The sequence below is a fragment of the Culicoides brevitarsis genome, chromosome 3 (assembly GCF_036172545.1).
Source record: "Culicoides brevitarsis isolate CSIRO-B50_1 chromosome 3, AGI_CSIRO_Cbre_v1, whole genome shotgun sequence".
NCBI lineage: Eukaryota > Metazoa > Arthropoda > Insecta > Diptera > Ceratopogonidae > Culicoides > Culicoides brevitarsis.
Window position 1 is genome coordinate 20,637,617 of NC_087087.1, and position 16,527 is coordinate 20,654,143.

The window sequence follows — 16,527 nt, forward strand, 5'->3', positions numbered from 1 at the left end:
TTACGACGCTTACGATTTAGAAAAATTAAAACAAACTACCTAATTTTAGCTTTGATTTTTAGATTCAAAATTATTTATTTAGTTTTATTGATCGAATTATTGCTTATTGTATGAATAATTAGAAAAACAAAAACGAAAAAAAACTTTGTAATTATTTTATTCCTATTCATCAACAAAGGTTTCGACAAGCTCATCTACTAATAAGTCTTCATTGTTTTTCTTCAACCGTTTCTCTGGTGGATATTCTAAATCTAATTCAGTTACCAAATTTTTTTGATCAATCGTATCTGTACACAAGTTAATTGAATTTGTTATTATATTGTTAAGGGCTTTATCATATTTTAATGAATTATTAGGTTCATCTACAGATAATATGCATTCATTTAAGTTGACAGATTTTTCGTTGTTTTTTTGCTCATCTTCATTAAGGTATATTATCTCATTACTGTTATCGGTATCTTCATCCTCATCATTACATAGCAGTTTAATAGCACTATTTAGTTCTTCCTTACTCATCTTTATATGAGGAATCGTTCTTTGTGGATTTACAATCTTCTCTATGCTTTTAATTAGTTCTTGACATTTTTGTCGGATTACACTGCTTGGATCTGTAATACATGCATTTGTTAAGATTTTAATGGTGTATTGCAAAGGTGGTGGTGCTAAATGATGTGCATTGCATATAAGAGCACTTAAAGTGTCATACAAGAAATATCTGCAACTATCTGAATAATATAAATGGGTCTTATCAAGTGTCTTTATGTCAATCTGCAAACATAACTGTAAAATATGCTGTTGTAAGATTCTATGTAAAGTTGGTTTAATATTATAACCAGACACGTGAATAAACACGGATAGCATTCTAAGTGCGCTCACGCATAATTTATAGTTTGGTTCGTCTGTTTGCTCCCAAGTATGAGAACTAGAGAAAAATTTATTCTTGGAAGTTTCCTCTAAATTTGAATTATCGCTTTGTATTTTTTTTACTTTTTTCTTTACCTTTTTCGAAAAACTATTTTGTAGAACGATTTTCGGTTTGTAAGGGATAGTATCTTCAATAATATTTGCCACAACTACTTCACCAATATTTTCCAATAGAGAACCCTTCTCTAGGATCTTGCAATACTGAATCAGAGAGTCATACAACATAACACGAAGATCTGAATAAAGTTTTTTACAGCCGAGATTTTTTCCTCTGGTACTACTCCATTTAAGCGAGGATTCGTAAATTAAAATAATATCTTTGCAAAAAGTACGAGTATTTTTCTGTAATCTAAAAAAAACATAAATATTAATGTTTATATGTAATGTTGAACCAAAAATATTAAACTTACAATACAACTAAAGCACCTAAAATACCAAAGAGATGAGCATGGATTTGAGGGATCAAAGATGATAGCAGTATATTATCCATAATTTGATTTTTTAAAGTAATATGCTGGTTTACATCTAATCCACGTCTAATCATTCCAAATATTTTGTGCGGCCGAACAACTTTACCTGCATTATAAGGGCTTATCAATATTTCTTTGAAAATAATCATCAAATTTAATATTCTTTGTGTCATCTGAGCAACTTTTATTACTGGATCATTACTTAAAATCAACTCTGGTAATTTTAACTTTGTCTCATCACAGTTTGGTTCAATTTCAAAGCTTTCTTCGACATTTGTGAAAAGCTCGTTGAAACATTGGTGTATTGATCCAATGATTTGTTCAGAGTATTCTGTAAAATATTTCTTATGCAATATTTTTGCTTCGCCTCCACTTCTTGTTAACTGCATTAAAAAAAGCATAAGTGCTGCTCCTCGAACTAACTCTGTACTTGTGGAATCGATATATTTAAAAGCAATTTTTTCAACAACATTTTTACTAGGACCGCAAAGGCCGGGATAGCTCAGCATACATTGTATAATACAGTTAATTACTTTATATTCCACATTATTCGCTGTGGTGTTGTATGCAGTCTCCAGGATTTTTTGTAATAATGAATGATTAATTTGTTTCATAAACTCTGATGCATCTACAGAACGCTCAATTAGAATACCTGTGATAAATAGTGATAACATCACTAAATTTATTATGTATGCATTTATTTGAGAACTTAAATGATTGATACTAACGTATAACATCGAGTCCATTACCAATTAAACAGTTAGGCAAATGTTTTTGACCACACGTTTTGATACTTGCGTTTAACCACACCAAACCTCGTTCGTTTAATACATCTACGCTGCATCCTGGCAAATAGTGCATTAAAAAAGTAAACGCTTGTCCTCTAGTTGCTGTATTATTAAGTAGGCTATTGATTTTCGTAATCATTAAATCATTATGTTTTGTCTAAAGTTTTCAATCAATAAATAAATGAAACACGAAAAAAATTAAACAAAGCACTACTCAGTAAACGAACCTTTGAATCGTCCTCTAATAATTTATGCTTAATTGCTTTTAAAAGTATGGGAGCGTAATTTTCGTTAAGAACAGCTGTCTCCTGTAATAAGCTTAACACATCACTCATATTTATTCTTTTTCGGACTAAAGTTTACTCAACTAAATAACAAATTAATAAAAAGATGATTTGTTCTATAGTAAAAGAAAAACTTGAAACAATAAATACCACATGAATTTATGCTTCAAGAACCCTATATCAAATACATCTTCTATTTGGAGTATTTGTAATTGATAACGTGTCATTTTTATAGGAAGAAGTGAATATATGCATCAATATGTGATCTATCTATAAACAAAAATTAAGAGAAATAAAACTACAAAAATGTATTTTGAACACTTTTGAATGTTATTTACGTATTTACCTATTTACATTTATGTACTACATGTATTTACATATATTGCATTATCATTTATTTAGGGTCTTCAAGCTACGTGTTGAAACTGTTGAAAGTTTCAATAAGTGAGCGACTCAATGAAAATCAATTTTGATAATGGATCTCAAATCGTCATAAACCAACTAACTTTATTTGATTTCTTAAAATTATTTAACTAAAAATTGTTGAAATATTTACTTGACAGCTCCTGTCAAATTTCAACAAATTCTCATTTCAACAGCTTAAATCGTTTCAACAAACTCGATTCAACGTGTTATCCGTCAAAAACAAATTTACCTTAAAATTTTTCAATCATAATAGTGGTTCATGCATAGATGTAGTATGTATATAAATATTTTCCAATGAAAAAATCAGACGAAAGTCGCAGAAATGATGGGAGGAAAAACAGCAACAACAACATACAAAACTCGTAACATTAATAAGCTATATTTTGATAAACAGTATCCAGAGCTTACTGGAAGCTTCATTGGAAGAGTCGTAAACACTTTAGATTCTGTATACTCGCTTGAACCGGCCAAATTATATGAGGCAGCACGTATTAAATATGTTGTGTTTTGATTCAAGCCGCTGATTAAATATACCTTGCCTGGGAAAACAAATTAGAAAATTGAATATTTAAACATGAACAAAAAGTAAAATTACCATTAGCTGTTGGAAACTCATATCTATGTGCCGTATTCCAAGTTTCTTTCTCTTTATATTCTTTATCTGACAAAAGATCAAATCGATATTTCACAATGTCCACGCTTCCTGTTGCTTCTACATCAATACTAACCGAATCAGAGTTAAATCCTTGTATTTCAAACTAAAACGTCATTAAATAATGTGGGTTCAGTAAAACTCGAAAATATTTTTTTAATACCTTATTCGGTAAATCAGGTCGTTTTCCTTCTGTGAGAACTATTGTACTTTCTGCAAATCCCAAGTTGTTACGTCCAGTGCATGTGTATTTTCCAAAGAGTTTACTATCATTAATAAACACCTAAAATAAAGGTAAAAAGGAATGGAGAATCTGTGACTCAAGATTCAGTGTCTCAGATTCAAATTAAAGATATTTTAGTCGAGAGCTCTATAATCGAAAAAAAAAAATCAAAAAATCCATTTTTTCAACCCATTACTTTAAAACGATTCAGGACATTTACTTTTTTCTAGTTTGTTTTTGAAAACTAAATAGGTTAAATATGTAGAAATATTAGTATAAAACTCAAACCTGTAATACTGATATATGGTCATCGTTGAAAATTTGTGTATTCAACTGAAACTGATTATCCATTCTAGTTCCAAAATTATTGTACCATGAAAAGATGGATCTTGGTTTTGCTGTACATATACACGTTAAATTCACATAACCATTTAAGTATCCAAATTTTACATTATCCTTGTCTTCTACCTGTATACAAATTGGTTTATCTAAAAAATAAAATACATATAAGTAACATATACATGTGTGATTTTCAGTTTATATTAAAAATAAAAAAATATAGCAAATAGACCAAATATGATACCGCATTTCGAATAAAATAATATATTTTATATTGCTCAGAATCGTGTCTGAGTACAAAACCAATTATTTGACACTATTCAGAGCCCTTTGATATGAAACTTTATCAAAAGTATTTTTTCTTGTTTTATATCGATTTTTCTAATTTTGACAAACTTAACTCTGCTTTAAGAACAGAGTTAAATCAGGCTTCAAAACAACGATTTCTACCATCATTGCCATAGCCTTCGAAATGCGGTAGTAAAAATCTAGAGCTTAAAAACAAAAAAAAACATACCACGATGTTTAATGCCATAAACATCTAAAAGCTACTTACGATGGACCGTTAACTTAATTGTTTTTTCATCATATTCGTTAATTTTATCAGAAATTTGATACGCTCTACATGTGTATTCTCCTGATTGATTTTTAGTAACGTTTCTAATTAGGAGTCCGTCAGCAAGTTTGGTATATTTTTCATGTGGAACTAAAAGTTAAACAAAAATATTTTAAATGTAAAATAAACGGTCTTATTATTCGAAGAGAGAAAGTGGTTTTATCTATTAATTAGAAAGGTAGTGATTTTAATTTATCACGTAGGTTAAATCAATTGGCTCTAAGTTTTTTTTTAACTTTTTGTCACATGCCCCATTTCAAAAGTCGAAAATCCAATGGTGCAAATCTAAAAAACGGGTTTTGGTCTTTTTTCATATTGTTTCAAGAAATTTAAAAAAAAAACTTTTTTAAAGGGCAGATTTTTCGAATAAATTCCGTCGAAAAAAATTTTTGAGCTAATGATGGGGTTTTGGTAAGGATGAAATTCTGAGCAAAATGGTATACATGATGTTGGGCTCATGACTCATTTTGACCCAGTTAGAGCGCAAAAACGCGTTTTAGGCTCTAAACGGGCTCAAAACCTATAAATAGCTTTATCTACGTAACGTTCATACGAAACTTAACGTTCTGTATGGGTAATTTTGTATGAGTCATGGCATCTTTGTACTGAATTCTAAGTAGTAATTCTATTTGAAGGTACTCCGAGCCCGATCAAACGTCCGCTGTAGAAATGTCGCAGGCTCAAAGATGGGCTCTTTTTCGCGGTTTTTGTTTAATAACTTTTTAATTTGCAAAGTAAGCTAATTTTTCACAAAGACAATTTTGTTCGTCTTTTCAATACCTTTCCAACGACAATTATCAAAATCGGTTAAAACGTTACGGAGATAAAGCTATTTATAGGTTTTGAGCCCGTTTAGAGCCTAAAACGCGTTTTTGCGCTCTAACTGGGTCAAAATGAGTCATGAGCCCAACATCATGTATACCATTTTGCTCAGAATTTTATCCTTAACAAAACCCCATCATTAGCTCAAAAATTTTTTTCGACGGAATTTATTCGAAAAATCTGCCCTAAAAATTTTTTTTAAAGAATTTTCGTATTGAAAAACGAAATTTAACATGAGTTTTCTTCTCTAAAAATTTTTAGAACAAGGCCGCACCAAATGAAAATTAAAAATAAAGTCCGAAGCCCCATTTTAATAGTCGAAAATCCAAAGGGGCAAAATAAAAAAAAAGTTACCGTTTTTTGGTCTATTTTCATATATTTTGAGAAAGTTTTCCAAAATGTTTTGAAAAATTTTTAGTTAATACTAATTTTTGTTTTGAAAATCATATTTTATTGTTTCGTTTCGTTGTTTCGGTTGAAAATTTCATTAAGTGCAAATTTTTGAAATCTGCAACGAAAAAAAACTGCGACGATTATCAATTTGAACCAACTCAAAATCGGATTATAATTTTGTTCAATTTTATAAGATTATTTTAAAGAGCCACTCAAAAAAATAACAAAATCTTATTCAGATGTTAATTTAGCATCTAAGAGATGCTTATTTGATCGCTGGCAACGTCAAATAAACACGTCAAGAAGTAAAACAAACTTCCCTCAAATGTTGATTATTCGCTTTGAAGGGCACAATTCAAACTTCTTTAGCAATTAAATTAAGCTACCTAATGGTGTTCATGACATAAATTTAACATCTAAATAAGATTTTGATGATAATTTCTTTAATAATTTCAGTATTTTAAAATGTAAACAATCAATTCAAATTTTTAAGTCAATAAGTGGCAACTCGGGTTTTTGAGGTGTTTGAAATTGGTGAAGTCGCACTTTTTTTGCGACTTTTGGGAAATTTGGTGGTGCGACGATAATATTTACTAAATCTATTTTTCAAAATTTTTTGACAGTTATTTTTTATGAAGTTTTATTCTTTAAATTTTAATCAGATGGCGCCAGAAATATTCTGAAATCTACTTTAAATTAGCAAATCTCAAAAGTAATAGGGGTAAAAAACATCAAAAATTTTATTTAACGCTCAAAAATTGTTAAAATTTTGTGATTTTGTATGAAAAAGTATTTCAAAACTTTTTTACCGCATTTCAATTTTTTTGAAAAAAATGCGGTATTGTGCTCGTGATGTCGTCCGTCCGGCCGTCTTTATGGTGTGCCACTGTAACTTTGTTTGAATTAGCAAGTTTGGCGAATTCTTTTCAAATAACAGATTTGACAGCATATTTTTAAAAAATTGTCCGTTGGATATTTAAATTAGTGTTTTTCCGTTGAAAAATGTTGCCGATGAAAATTAGTGGAAAACTTCGGAAAATTCATGGTAAATCGAAAAATCTTGAAAACTTTCAAAATTTTAAAATGTTTAGGGGAGTCTCGCGAGTGACATGAAAAGTGAAAATTGATGCAAATTTCTGGAAAAACTCGGAAAATTCATGGAAAATCTTAAAAAGATTTCAGGGGGTTTTCCCGCGAAAAGTGAAAACTTTCAGGAAAACTAAAAAAATCCAGGAAAAATCATGGAATTGAACACATTGAAATGAGGTTTATAAACGAATGCAATTCATTCTCGTTTTAAAATGTGTACAGACCGGTAGTCTTCGTAAAAATTTATCGTTTAAGATTTTGGTTTTGTTCACCTCATGACCTTCCTAATTTAAAGATAATACCGCATGATTTCTTTGAAATACTATAAAAATCCAAAAACTTCTAATGCACTTACATAAAATTTTTTTTCCACTATAATACCAAGCTGCGCTTGGCTCTGGAATTCCTTTTACTCCACATCTGATTGTAACATCATTATTTTCAGTAGTATTTTGAAGGGTCGGTGTATCCATAAATGAAATCTCTTCTATTGTAGTAATAAACGTTATTTATTTTTGTTTCAAATATTATTTGATTACTGCCTTGAATAATCAAATAATTAATGAATAAATTTAATTTAGCTAAAATTAATGAAAAAAGGACTTTGGTAGTCTTTTGGGAAAAAATGGCAAATATTAATCAGATAATAGTCTAAACGCTACCATTCACAACTAATCTGAAGAACCGTTTAGTAGCGGTGTCCTTAATATGGCAAAACCAATATCCTGCATCCATAACATTTATTGTTTCAAATACAAGAGCTACGTTTTCTAAGAATATATGGTTTTACTAAATTAAAAGTTAAAGTTACTTTTCAATTCACCTATTTACCTATGCCTCTTGTTGATATTTCTTCAACATGAATTCGACCTTTTGTTATCAAAAGAATTTCACCTTTTGGATTTTGCCACAAAATTTTTACTCCCTTATTTCCACTACACGTTACGATATGAGAATCATTAACGAAACGAACTATTTCTGGTGTTGAAGGGCTAATAATTAAGTTATCACTTAAAGCGCCACTATATTCTGTGTTACAAAAAAGGAAAAAATATAGAATTAGAAAACTTTACACACATTGACACATATTGCACACATCGAAAACAATTTATTTCTACTAATTGATTGCTAAATTTATTTTGGTATTACACAAACTTATTTCTGCGAACACCGAAACGAATGAAGATAAAAATTTGTTGAGTTTGTCGGAAATATTTTTTTTGGAAAATTAATTTGTTTATTGTGTCACAATTTTCTAAATTTCTTTTAGAAAAATATTAGTAAACTAATACTAACTACTAATACCACAAACATTAAATTAAAAAAAATCACAAACATACTAATTTGCCTCATCTTATACAAACTTAATAGATGATAACTTAAAAATAAACCTACTTAAAATGTTGAGCAAGTTAGTAACGAGAAAAGTGAAAACTCTTGGAATATTACAAACACAAATATTTTCTCAAGCTGTACTATGTGTACAAACTGGCGTCTTTTTGGCGGATAGTATACATTACATATACCTTTACTTTTATAATGTTGTACATTTTTTAGGAAAATAGTATAAAGAATTGATATGATAAAAGTAAAGGATGATTTTTAGATAATATCGATAGTATATTTCCTCAATACGAAAAATAGAATTTTGTCAAAAAAAAAAAATTATACATATTACATTCAAACACTATAGAATAGAGTAAAAAAGTGGACAAGTACGCACATATGTACCTACTTAATATTTTAAGAAAATCGTTTCAATTATGAAAAACGAGTAAGAATACCAAACTTACCTATGTACATCAATATTGACGTGAAAATACACAATATTCTTTGACTGTTTTTCATTATAAAATATTGCTCAAACGTTGCTTTTCATGTATTACAAATCGTTTCGTATTACATTAATTATTTAATTTATTTATTAAATTATTTACTTGATAGATAACAGATAGTTTGACAGTACATGTATATCAAATTAAAGAAAGAAATTATTGTATTTCAAGATTTAATTGAATCACCCTTGATTAATCCCCTTGATTTATTACACTATTTTTATTAATAAATATTATCCGCTTTGCGAGTTTGACTGACTACTTTGTTACAATAAGACAATAAAAAGTTTACTATGCCCCTGTTCTTAAAACATTAAATAAATGAATAATTTTATCTACAATCTCTTACCATGTGGTGAGTTATTTTTCTGTTTACATCTAGTTTACATTAAAAAAAAAAGTTCTTGGTAAGTATGCGCATATGACCATTTTTCAATATATTAACCGAAAAAAGGCTTCAAAAATTTTAAATTTAAAAAATTGGAACACAAAAAAGGAAGAATTTAGAACAAGACTTAACAAAATATTATACCCACTTAAATATGATTTATATTCGAAACTCAAATTATAAAACGTGTTGTCAAAAATCGTTAACATAATAAAGTTTGTAACAACATTTGGGGACAAATATTAGCAAGATTCTAGTGATTTTTTTTTTTTTTTTGATTTGATTCTAGAGTATTAAAATTCATATAAAAATTTTCCAGTGAAACTCTCTATCTTGAAAGAGCAAGAAGTGAGTAACAAAAACGAATTTATTCAATATTTATTGCACATACGTAAAACTTTATTTCGTTATCCAATATAGTAAAATAAATCTTTAATTAAATAGCTAAGTTATAGTAAAATCATTAATAACGCAGACATTATGTGGTATTTTGTGTCAGTAATAAAACATTGATATATTTATTTTGCAAAAGTTGATGTTTTTGTTTTTTTTTTGACAAAGAAACTTTGACAGATCTTTTTTTTTAAATAAAAACAAATAAATATTTTTTTAGTATTTATTGAGGATCTGGAACTGTGAGTTCACCATATTCTTAGTAGCAAGAAAGTTATTCTTCTTCTTCCTCTTCTTCTTCTTCTTCCTCTTCTTCTTCCTCCTCCTTTAAATCAATTAATTGAAATAAGTATATTTGCTTTTTATTTTTAAAATGAATCGATAATACCTCTTCTTCGGCTTCTTCTTCAACTTCCTCTTCGACCTGAATGAATAATAGTAATAATAATAAAACTTATAATAAACTGACCGACTGACCTCTTCTTCTTCAATTTCATCCTCTTCTACTTTGACATCTTCTTCTCCTTCTGGTGTTTCTGGATCCCCAGCTTTTTTGCCTGGACGTTCTCCGAACCATTTAGGTAATTTGGCTAATATGAAAATATAGTATAGTATGTCAATAATTCACTGACCGACACGAAAACCACTAAATCAATGTGCCTCGGAAATTCTAGCTGATTATTAAACTAGGTGCCTAGACGTTTCCAAAATGCCCACTCATAGGTCTGTAGCACGTCGGAATCCGAGACAATTCGCATATGAAGTTTCTATGGATATCAGGTATCTCTTACAAGGAATTTTTACATATTTCAGAGGTTTTCAGCCAAAATATAGGTGTAAACCTATAAGAGTTGTATATTTTTGGAATTTTTAGATAAAAAGCAATCTTAAAAATATTTTTTCATGGAGGTTCATTCAAGTTTTGGCTCGTTCGGAGCACCAAAACCGCCGGAAAAAGGCAAATTTCTCCATTTTTTCCTGAATTGGAGCTTCTGAGAAGCCAAAACTCGACTCTACCTCCATGAAATTATATTTTTTAGATTGCCTGTTATCTAAGTTTTTCAAAAATATACAACTCTTATGGGTTTAGACCTATATTTTGGCTGAAAACCTCCGAAATATGTAAAAATTCCTTGTAAGAGATACCTGAAATCCATAGAAACTTCAAATGCGGTGTGCCTTGGACTCCGACGTGCTACAGACCTATGAGTGGGCATTTTGGAGACGTATAGGTGCCTACTTTCATAATCAGCTAGAATTGGTGAGGCACATTGAGGTAGTGGTTTTCGTGTCGGTCAGTGTTATTTACTTAGACCGATATAACTTTTCTTGTTTATAAATAAATAGTGTTATGCACAAGTAAAAGGTTTTAACAAACAAATTTAATTTTTTATCAGTAAATATTTATCAGTAATAAAAAAATAAATATGTGTACACATATGTGTACTGATACTTACATTTTTGGCGACCACCGAAATGTTCGTTTTGTTCTGACCAAATTTTTTCAAGATATTCCTTGCTCAAGGTTTCGAATCCCTAAATGTACAACAAATGCTTTGTAAGGAAATCAAACGTGCATGTTTCAAGGTAACATTGGAATATCAAGTAACAATAACTGTATATTTTGGTATTTTAACAAATAAACAAAAATGTGCAACTTCACATGAATATGGTGTAACACATTAAATGTTAAAAACTGATCAATGTCGTTTTACAGAAAAGAAAACAAGTGTGCATTATTTGATTTGTATGACACTGACACGATTCAGGGTAAAAGAATAATTTGTTCCTTAATAAGAGTCTTACTTTTCGTTCTTGACATAAACATTTCTTGTCTCTCTTGCCATTTTTTATTCATTAAATCAGATGCTAATGTAGAGTAGCCCTTTTTATAAAGTGAAAAAAAAATCATTATATTCGTCGTATAATCCAAAAGATAAACCAGGACAGTAGTTACTTTACGATTTTCCAATATTGGATATAATTTATATATAAAATATATTTTTACTTACACCTTCGAACAGCTTCTTCTTATCATCGTATGATCTGGTGTCGACACGCCGTTCATACTTTGATGCAACTTGTATTTTTGGCTACAATGTAAATCATGTTAGATAAATTATGTATCAAAAGGAGACTAAAAATTTCTTACTGGATACTTTCCGGTGAGAGCTTCAGGGTCCAAACCTTTTTTCAAGGCTTTGTGCCTTAATTGTTGCTTCTGTCTTTCTTTCAATTCTTTCAACTAAAGTTAATGAACATTAATGACTGTTGAAAGTTATTGAATGCATTAACTGCATTAACTTACATCGTAATCTTGACGTTTTTGCCTCTCTTCTAAATCATACTTTTCAGTTTCAAGTCTGACAATAGTTTCCCAAAGCTCTTGAGCCTTGGAACGAAGTTTATCGACACTAAGACTGTCAATATCCAAAGGCTTAATACGGAAGGAAAGTGAAATTTTCTTTTCTTCTTCTAATTGCTCCTTGGTCTTATTACGTTCCATGGCAGCGCTCGATAGTCCCAACTAAAAATGTTTGTTTAGTTATCCACAAAGAAATGATTTAGTAAGCAAAACTTACTCCTCCTTCCTTTTTCTGGATGGTAAAGTTTGGACCTTTCTTGTCTTTGTCTCTTTGAGCTTGAAGCATAGCTTGGCGTTTCTTCTCAGCTTCTTCGAGACGTTGACGCTTCTCTTCGATCTCCCGTTGCTTTTTCTCCTCAACTTCACGGACACGACGTTCTTCTTCTTCCTTTTTACGTTGAGCCATACGTTTTTCCTCTTCAGCACGGGAAACCTTACGTTTAGCTTGTTTGTCCTTCAGCTTTTTGAGTTCATCTTCCTCCTTGGCACGTTGCTTTCTCCATTCGAGGATATATTCTTTAAGTTGTTCATCCAAATCGGAACGTTTTTGGTCTTGACGCTTAATGAACTCGGGATCATCTCCTCTATAATATTAAATTGAAAAAAAAAGTTGTATAAATAAATGGTAAAATTTCGAAAATTAATTATCACATGTATGAGTAATGATATAAAAAACCGTAAATTAGGCATTTTTTATGTTTGAATAGTAAAAAACATGCTAAATTTGAAACGGTTTAACGAACATGTAAAAATTAATCCAAAAAATTATTAGGTATTTATTGTAGGTACTGTGTACTAATGTTATTGCGAACTACAACAAAAAAAAAATTCACATAATTTTAAACGACTTTTTGTATTTGATTGTAATGTGAAATATTTTTGTTTGTTGCACTTTTGTATCCAATTCACATTTACATATAAAGCCATGCAACTTACGAGTTTATCTCCTTTTCAAATTATTGTTTATATTTGCCCAACATTTATATATTAAACATTATTTTTTTATTTAAATTATTATAGCATAATGGTAATTTTAATGAATCCCGTTAAGTCGATTAAAGTTAAAAATATCGGCCATATTGTATCGAAAGTATTGCAATAATGATGATTTTTTTACAACAAATTTTTTCAAGAATTTTATTTTTTTTTTTAAATTCTTTTTTTTTTGTATTTTTCCGCATATATTGCAGTAATTGAATCTTTTTATAATATTTTTTTATTATTATAATATTTTCTTAAACAATTTTACAAATATTTATTTTGAATTTGTGCGTCCAACGAAATTCTTAAAACACCTTTTTATCGACTTAGCGGGTTGAAGCGATTACTTTTTGTATACAAATTTCTATATAATAATTAAATATATATATAATTTGATTATGTTTTGCTAAGTAAAACAAGCAATCCTCAAATTGATATAACGCATAAATTATGATGTATGTTTAAAACATAATACGCGAGTTACATAGTGTTATAAAGTGAGATAAATATATACATATGTAACATTTATTTATTAGGTATTTATATCTATGTAAAAAACTTACTCTGTTTTTGCAGCTGGTCTATAATTGATATATAATTGGAGAAATTATTGGCAAATCCACATATGATTTATATACATGAATATATATTTTTTATGTAGTGGAGTTGTTTGGTTGTTTTTGGGTAAAACAAAATAAATAAAAAGATCAAAAAGGTAAATATAAACGTTCTAACAAAAAAAAAATATATATATATATATAAAATAAAATAAAAATAAAGTTTAAGTAGGTTTGTGGTTTTTCATTAACATCGGGATATGTTTATAAATAAGCTGATTCATAATTTTAAAATAATTTTGAAATTTTTTTGTGTGCAATCATGATGAAAAGTTTATTATTAGCTTTGTTTTAATAAAATTTTTTGCTTTTTTAAAAAAAAAACTTTTTTATGTAGTTTATGCGTTAAATATGAAAAGAACAAGTAAAAGAAATCCCAATATACTTATTTTTTTTATAGATATAATTGTTAACCAGCTCTATAGTTTTTTTGTTATCATTAATATATTTTTTTAATAAAATCGTTTTAAGATGTTAAATTAAAATTCATAATTTGAAAGATTTTTTGTAGGTAATATAAATAAATGTTGCATAGTAACAAATAGTAGGTATTTTATTAAAAAAATATATATAATTGCATAAAAACTAATAAAATTTTTATCAGTTCCAATATATAATGATTTTGACGATTAAAAGTACAGAAAAAAGCATGAAAAATTAGTTTTTAAAAATTATATTTTTATGAATTATAGGTATATATGAGAAAAAAAAATAAAAAAGTGGTTTTTTTTTACCAATGCTCTAAAGTTCTACTTTTTAACATTCTCGAATTTAATAAGTATACATTCATTGTATAGTTATGATTTTTTTTCAACTATCTAAAAATTGCACTTACTTCCTGCAAAAAAAAAAAAAAAATTGTAGAAATTCCAACAAAAAAAAATTATTATGCTCTTAAAAAATAAAATATTCAAAAGTTTAATTGTAAGCTTTACTTTTATAATAAGTAAATAATTGACTAAGATATCGCAGTCATTTGTGTAAGTCATGGACTTTCCAAACTGTATTTTTTGTATATTTAAACCCTAAGTACAACATAAGAAGCAAAAATTACTTACGTTTCATGAGTCTCTTCAACGACTTCTTCCTCTTCGGAGCTATAAAAAATTTTTCGACAGTAATATTTAATTTATGAAGGGCTAACTCAAGGATGTGTTAAAAACAAATATACTATATTTTCTCAAAAGGGTGGAATCGGTTTATGAAACACCGTCTTAATACTTAAAAAAACAACTATCACGAGAAACAAAATCAGTAAAAATCAATATAAACATATTTTGTATTACAAATATTTATAACGAAATATAAAAACGTTAAAGTTTTGAAATACATTTGATGAATATAGTAAAATCATTTCGAATAATACAAAACTTACGAGTATTCCTCTTCATCCGACATGATGGCTTTTTTTAGTTAAGCAAAAACCTAAAAAAAATAATGGAGTCATTGTAATTTTTTTTATACAAAAAATATTGAGCATCATTGAGTCTTTAAGCATAAATATCGAAATCAATCACTTAAAGAAGAAGTCATTTATGATGCAACTGAAGAGAAATTACATTACTTCATATGTTTAATTTTAGATTTATCTCAACGAATGGCAAATATCATCATATTCTAACTAATACTAACAAATCCCGCAAGAAATTTTATAACATTAAGAAAAGTTATATTTAGATTTCCACGAAAACACACATGTAGCGTTTGTGTGAACCGAAATTTCATTATTACTTAACTTTTGAACTAAATATATTGCTCAATGGCTTTTGACGCTCACACATAAGTAAAAATGTGAAAAATCAAAATTCTTATGTGTAGGTGAGAAAATAATCATGTTACCAAAATCGGTCACTTGTAAGATTCATTTTAAAAGGTGTTATATATAGTGTTCCACTATCGCAATTATTTCAAAAAAGAAGAATATCGAAAATATTTTTACAATTATAGTGTAAAAATAAATTTAACAATTCTTCTATCTGTTAAAACCAAGTTTTTCTTCACTTATAAGCACTTCGTTGAAGAATCATTATTTCTTATTGTAAAATTGCATTAGACTTTTAATAATTTTTTTCCGATATTAATATAATCATTAAAAATAATCTTTTCACTTCCAACACTTACTTCTCAAAAAAAAAATAACTACGAATGGCAGCACACACTTGTCGTCGTAAAGGAGGCTGCTGGCCGACTAAAATAAAATATTCGATTCTTCTTCGAGTGAAAAAAGATCTCACGTTCGCTTTTTAGGAAAAACTAATATACAGTTATTTAAAATATAAACGAATACTTGTGTGTAGGTGAAAAATAAAATAAATCGTTTGTGTTAGTTTACGAAAGATGTATATGTATTTCCCAGTTAAATTTTGTAATATGTTTGTACAAATATTTACTTTAAAAAAAGGAAATAGATATGCTTTCCATCAAAAATAGAAAATTTGATTTCGCAATTTATATTTTGGAAAAAATATAATTGTAAATGTTAAAATTTTTTGGAAATATCTTATTGTTCTCAAATCATACATTTTTAGGTATTACATTTTCTTGCACACGTATTTAAATAGTACATAATTTTAACGCACTATATATTTTTTATTCAAACAATTATATTTAAATTTTTCTTGTTTATATAAAGACAAAATAACTTGATGCAAGGTTAGGTACTTCATAAGTGTATTTCAAGAGTTTTTCAATATTTATGAATTAATTTTACTAAAAAGGTATGCGAAATTCTATTAAGATTTTTGGCAGTAAGTTTGATTAAAAAAACGTATGCTTCTAATTAATGGATTTCTTTTAGATACACATGAATCTGGAGGTGATTTGGTTAAATAATTAAGAAGTACTTACTTTGGATATTTCAAAGTAAGAAAAACTAACTAAATAAAATTGTTCGAGGAAATGTACATTTTCATACCATTTTAC

The 16,527-nt window shown here is 28.2% G+C and overlaps 3 protein-coding genes across 12 annotated transcripts; all 3 read right to left on the reverse strand.

Annotated features, from left to right (window-relative positions):
* Positions 1 to 44: 44 nt before the first annotated feature.
* Positions 45 to 2,689, reverse strand: LOC134835783 (proline-, glutamic acid- and leucine-rich protein 1-like). 5 transcript variants are annotated; one of them, XM_063850742.1, is made up of 5 exons: positions 2,617 to 2,689; positions 2,410 to 2,549; positions 2,123 to 2,339; positions 1,335 to 2,070; positions 45 to 1,273 (listed from the first exon to the last, which is right to left on the reverse strand). In XM_063850742.1, the coding sequence occupies exons 2-5, from the start codon at positions 2,515 to 2,517 to the stop codon at positions 163 to 165; spliced, it is 2,172 nt and encodes a 723-aa protein (XP_063706812.1). In that variant the 5' UTR covers positions 2,518 to 2,549; positions 2,617 to 2,689; the 3' UTR covers positions 45 to 162. The 5 variants fall into 5 exon arrangements, with proteins under 5 accessions (XP_063706812.1, XP_063706814.1, XP_063706813.1 ...); XM_063850746.1 differs by lacking the exon at positions 2,617 to 2,689 and having other exon boundaries at positions 454 to 608; positions 1,000 to 1,273; positions 2,410 to 2,605; XM_063850744.1 differs by lacking the exon at positions 2,617 to 2,689 and having other exon boundaries at positions 46 to 1,273; positions 2,123 to 2,301; positions 2,410 to 2,539.
* Positions 2,689 to 8,846, reverse strand: LOC134835785 (neural cell adhesion molecule 2-like). Its single transcript, XM_063850748.1, has 10 exons — positions 8,820 to 8,846; positions 7,858 to 8,055; positions 7,689 to 7,796; positions 7,382 to 7,513; positions 4,663 to 4,812; positions 4,056 to 4,255; positions 3,708 to 3,827; positions 3,488 to 3,650; positions 2,813 to 3,431; positions 2,689 to 2,736 (listed from the first exon to the last, which is right to left on the reverse strand). Exons 1-9 carry the CDS (start codon positions 8,827 to 8,829, stop codon positions 3,196 to 3,198), a joined length of 1,317 nt encoding a protein of 438 aa, XP_063706818.1. The 5' UTR covers positions 8,830 to 8,846; the 3' UTR covers positions 2,689 to 2,736; positions 2,813 to 3,195.
* Positions 8,847 to 9,615: 769 nt separating this feature from the next.
* On the reverse strand, positions 9,616 to 15,821 carry LOC134836180 (troponin T, skeletal muscle). 6 transcript variants are annotated; one of them, XM_063851444.1, is made up of 12 exons: positions 15,727 to 15,819; positions 14,981 to 15,030; positions 14,664 to 14,702; positions 13,552 to 13,569; positions 12,225 to 12,591; positions 11,951 to 12,169; positions 11,795 to 11,887; positions 11,655 to 11,735; positions 11,449 to 11,527; positions 10,120 to 10,232; positions 10,031 to 10,066; positions 9,616 to 9,967 (listed from the first exon to the last, which is right to left on the reverse strand). In XM_063851444.1, the coding sequence occupies exons 2-12, from the start codon at positions 15,001 to 15,003 to the stop codon at positions 9,917 to 9,919; spliced, it is 1,119 nt and encodes a 372-aa protein (XP_063707514.1). In that variant the 5' UTR covers positions 15,004 to 15,030; positions 15,727 to 15,819; the 3' UTR covers positions 9,616 to 9,916. The 6 variants fall into 6 exon arrangements, with proteins under 6 accessions (XP_063707514.1, XP_063707513.1, XP_063707511.1 ...); XM_063851443.1 differs by lacking the exon at positions 11,449 to 11,527 and adding an exon at positions 11,100 to 11,178 and having other exon boundaries at positions 15,727 to 15,818; XM_063851441.1 differs by lacking the exon at positions 11,449 to 11,527 and adding an exon at positions 11,100 to 11,178 and having other exon boundaries at positions 9,616 to 10,066; positions 15,727 to 15,821.
* Positions 15,822 to 16,527: the final 706 nt, after the last annotated feature.

Coding starts and splice junctions, on each gene's coding strand:
- LOC134835783 (XM_063850742.1), bottom strand. CDS start 2,517: ATGAGTGATGTGTTAAGCTTATTACAGGAGACAGCTGTTCTTAACGAA. Junction 2,071..2,122: donor TAATGGACTCGATGTTATAC/GTTAGTATCAAT, acceptor TAATAAATTTAG/TGATGTTATCACTATTTATC. Junction 1,274..1,334: donor TTAGGTGCTTTAGTTGTATT/GTAAGTTTAATA, acceptor TGTTTTTTTTAG/ATTACAGAAAAATACTCGTA.
- LOC134835785 (XM_063850748.1), bottom strand. Junction 7,797..7,857: donor AATATCAACAAGAGGCATAG/GTAAATAGGTGA, acceptor ATATATTCTTAG/AAAACGTAGCTCTTGTATTT. Junction 3,432..3,487: donor TGAGTTTCCAACAGCTAATG/GTAATTTTACTT, acceptor TTGTTTTCCCAG/GCAAGGTATATTTAATCAGC.
- LOC134836180 (XM_063851441.1), bottom strand. CDS start 15,003: ATGTCGGATGAAGAGGAATACTC. Junction 14,703..14,980: donor TCGGATGAAGAGGAATACTC/GTAAGTTTTGTA, acceptor AATTTTTTATAG/CTCCGAAGAGGAAGAAGTCG. Junction 11,888..11,950: donor AAAAACGTCAAGATTACGAT/GTAAGTTAATGC, acceptor CATTAACTTTAG/TTGAAAGAATTGAAAGAAAG.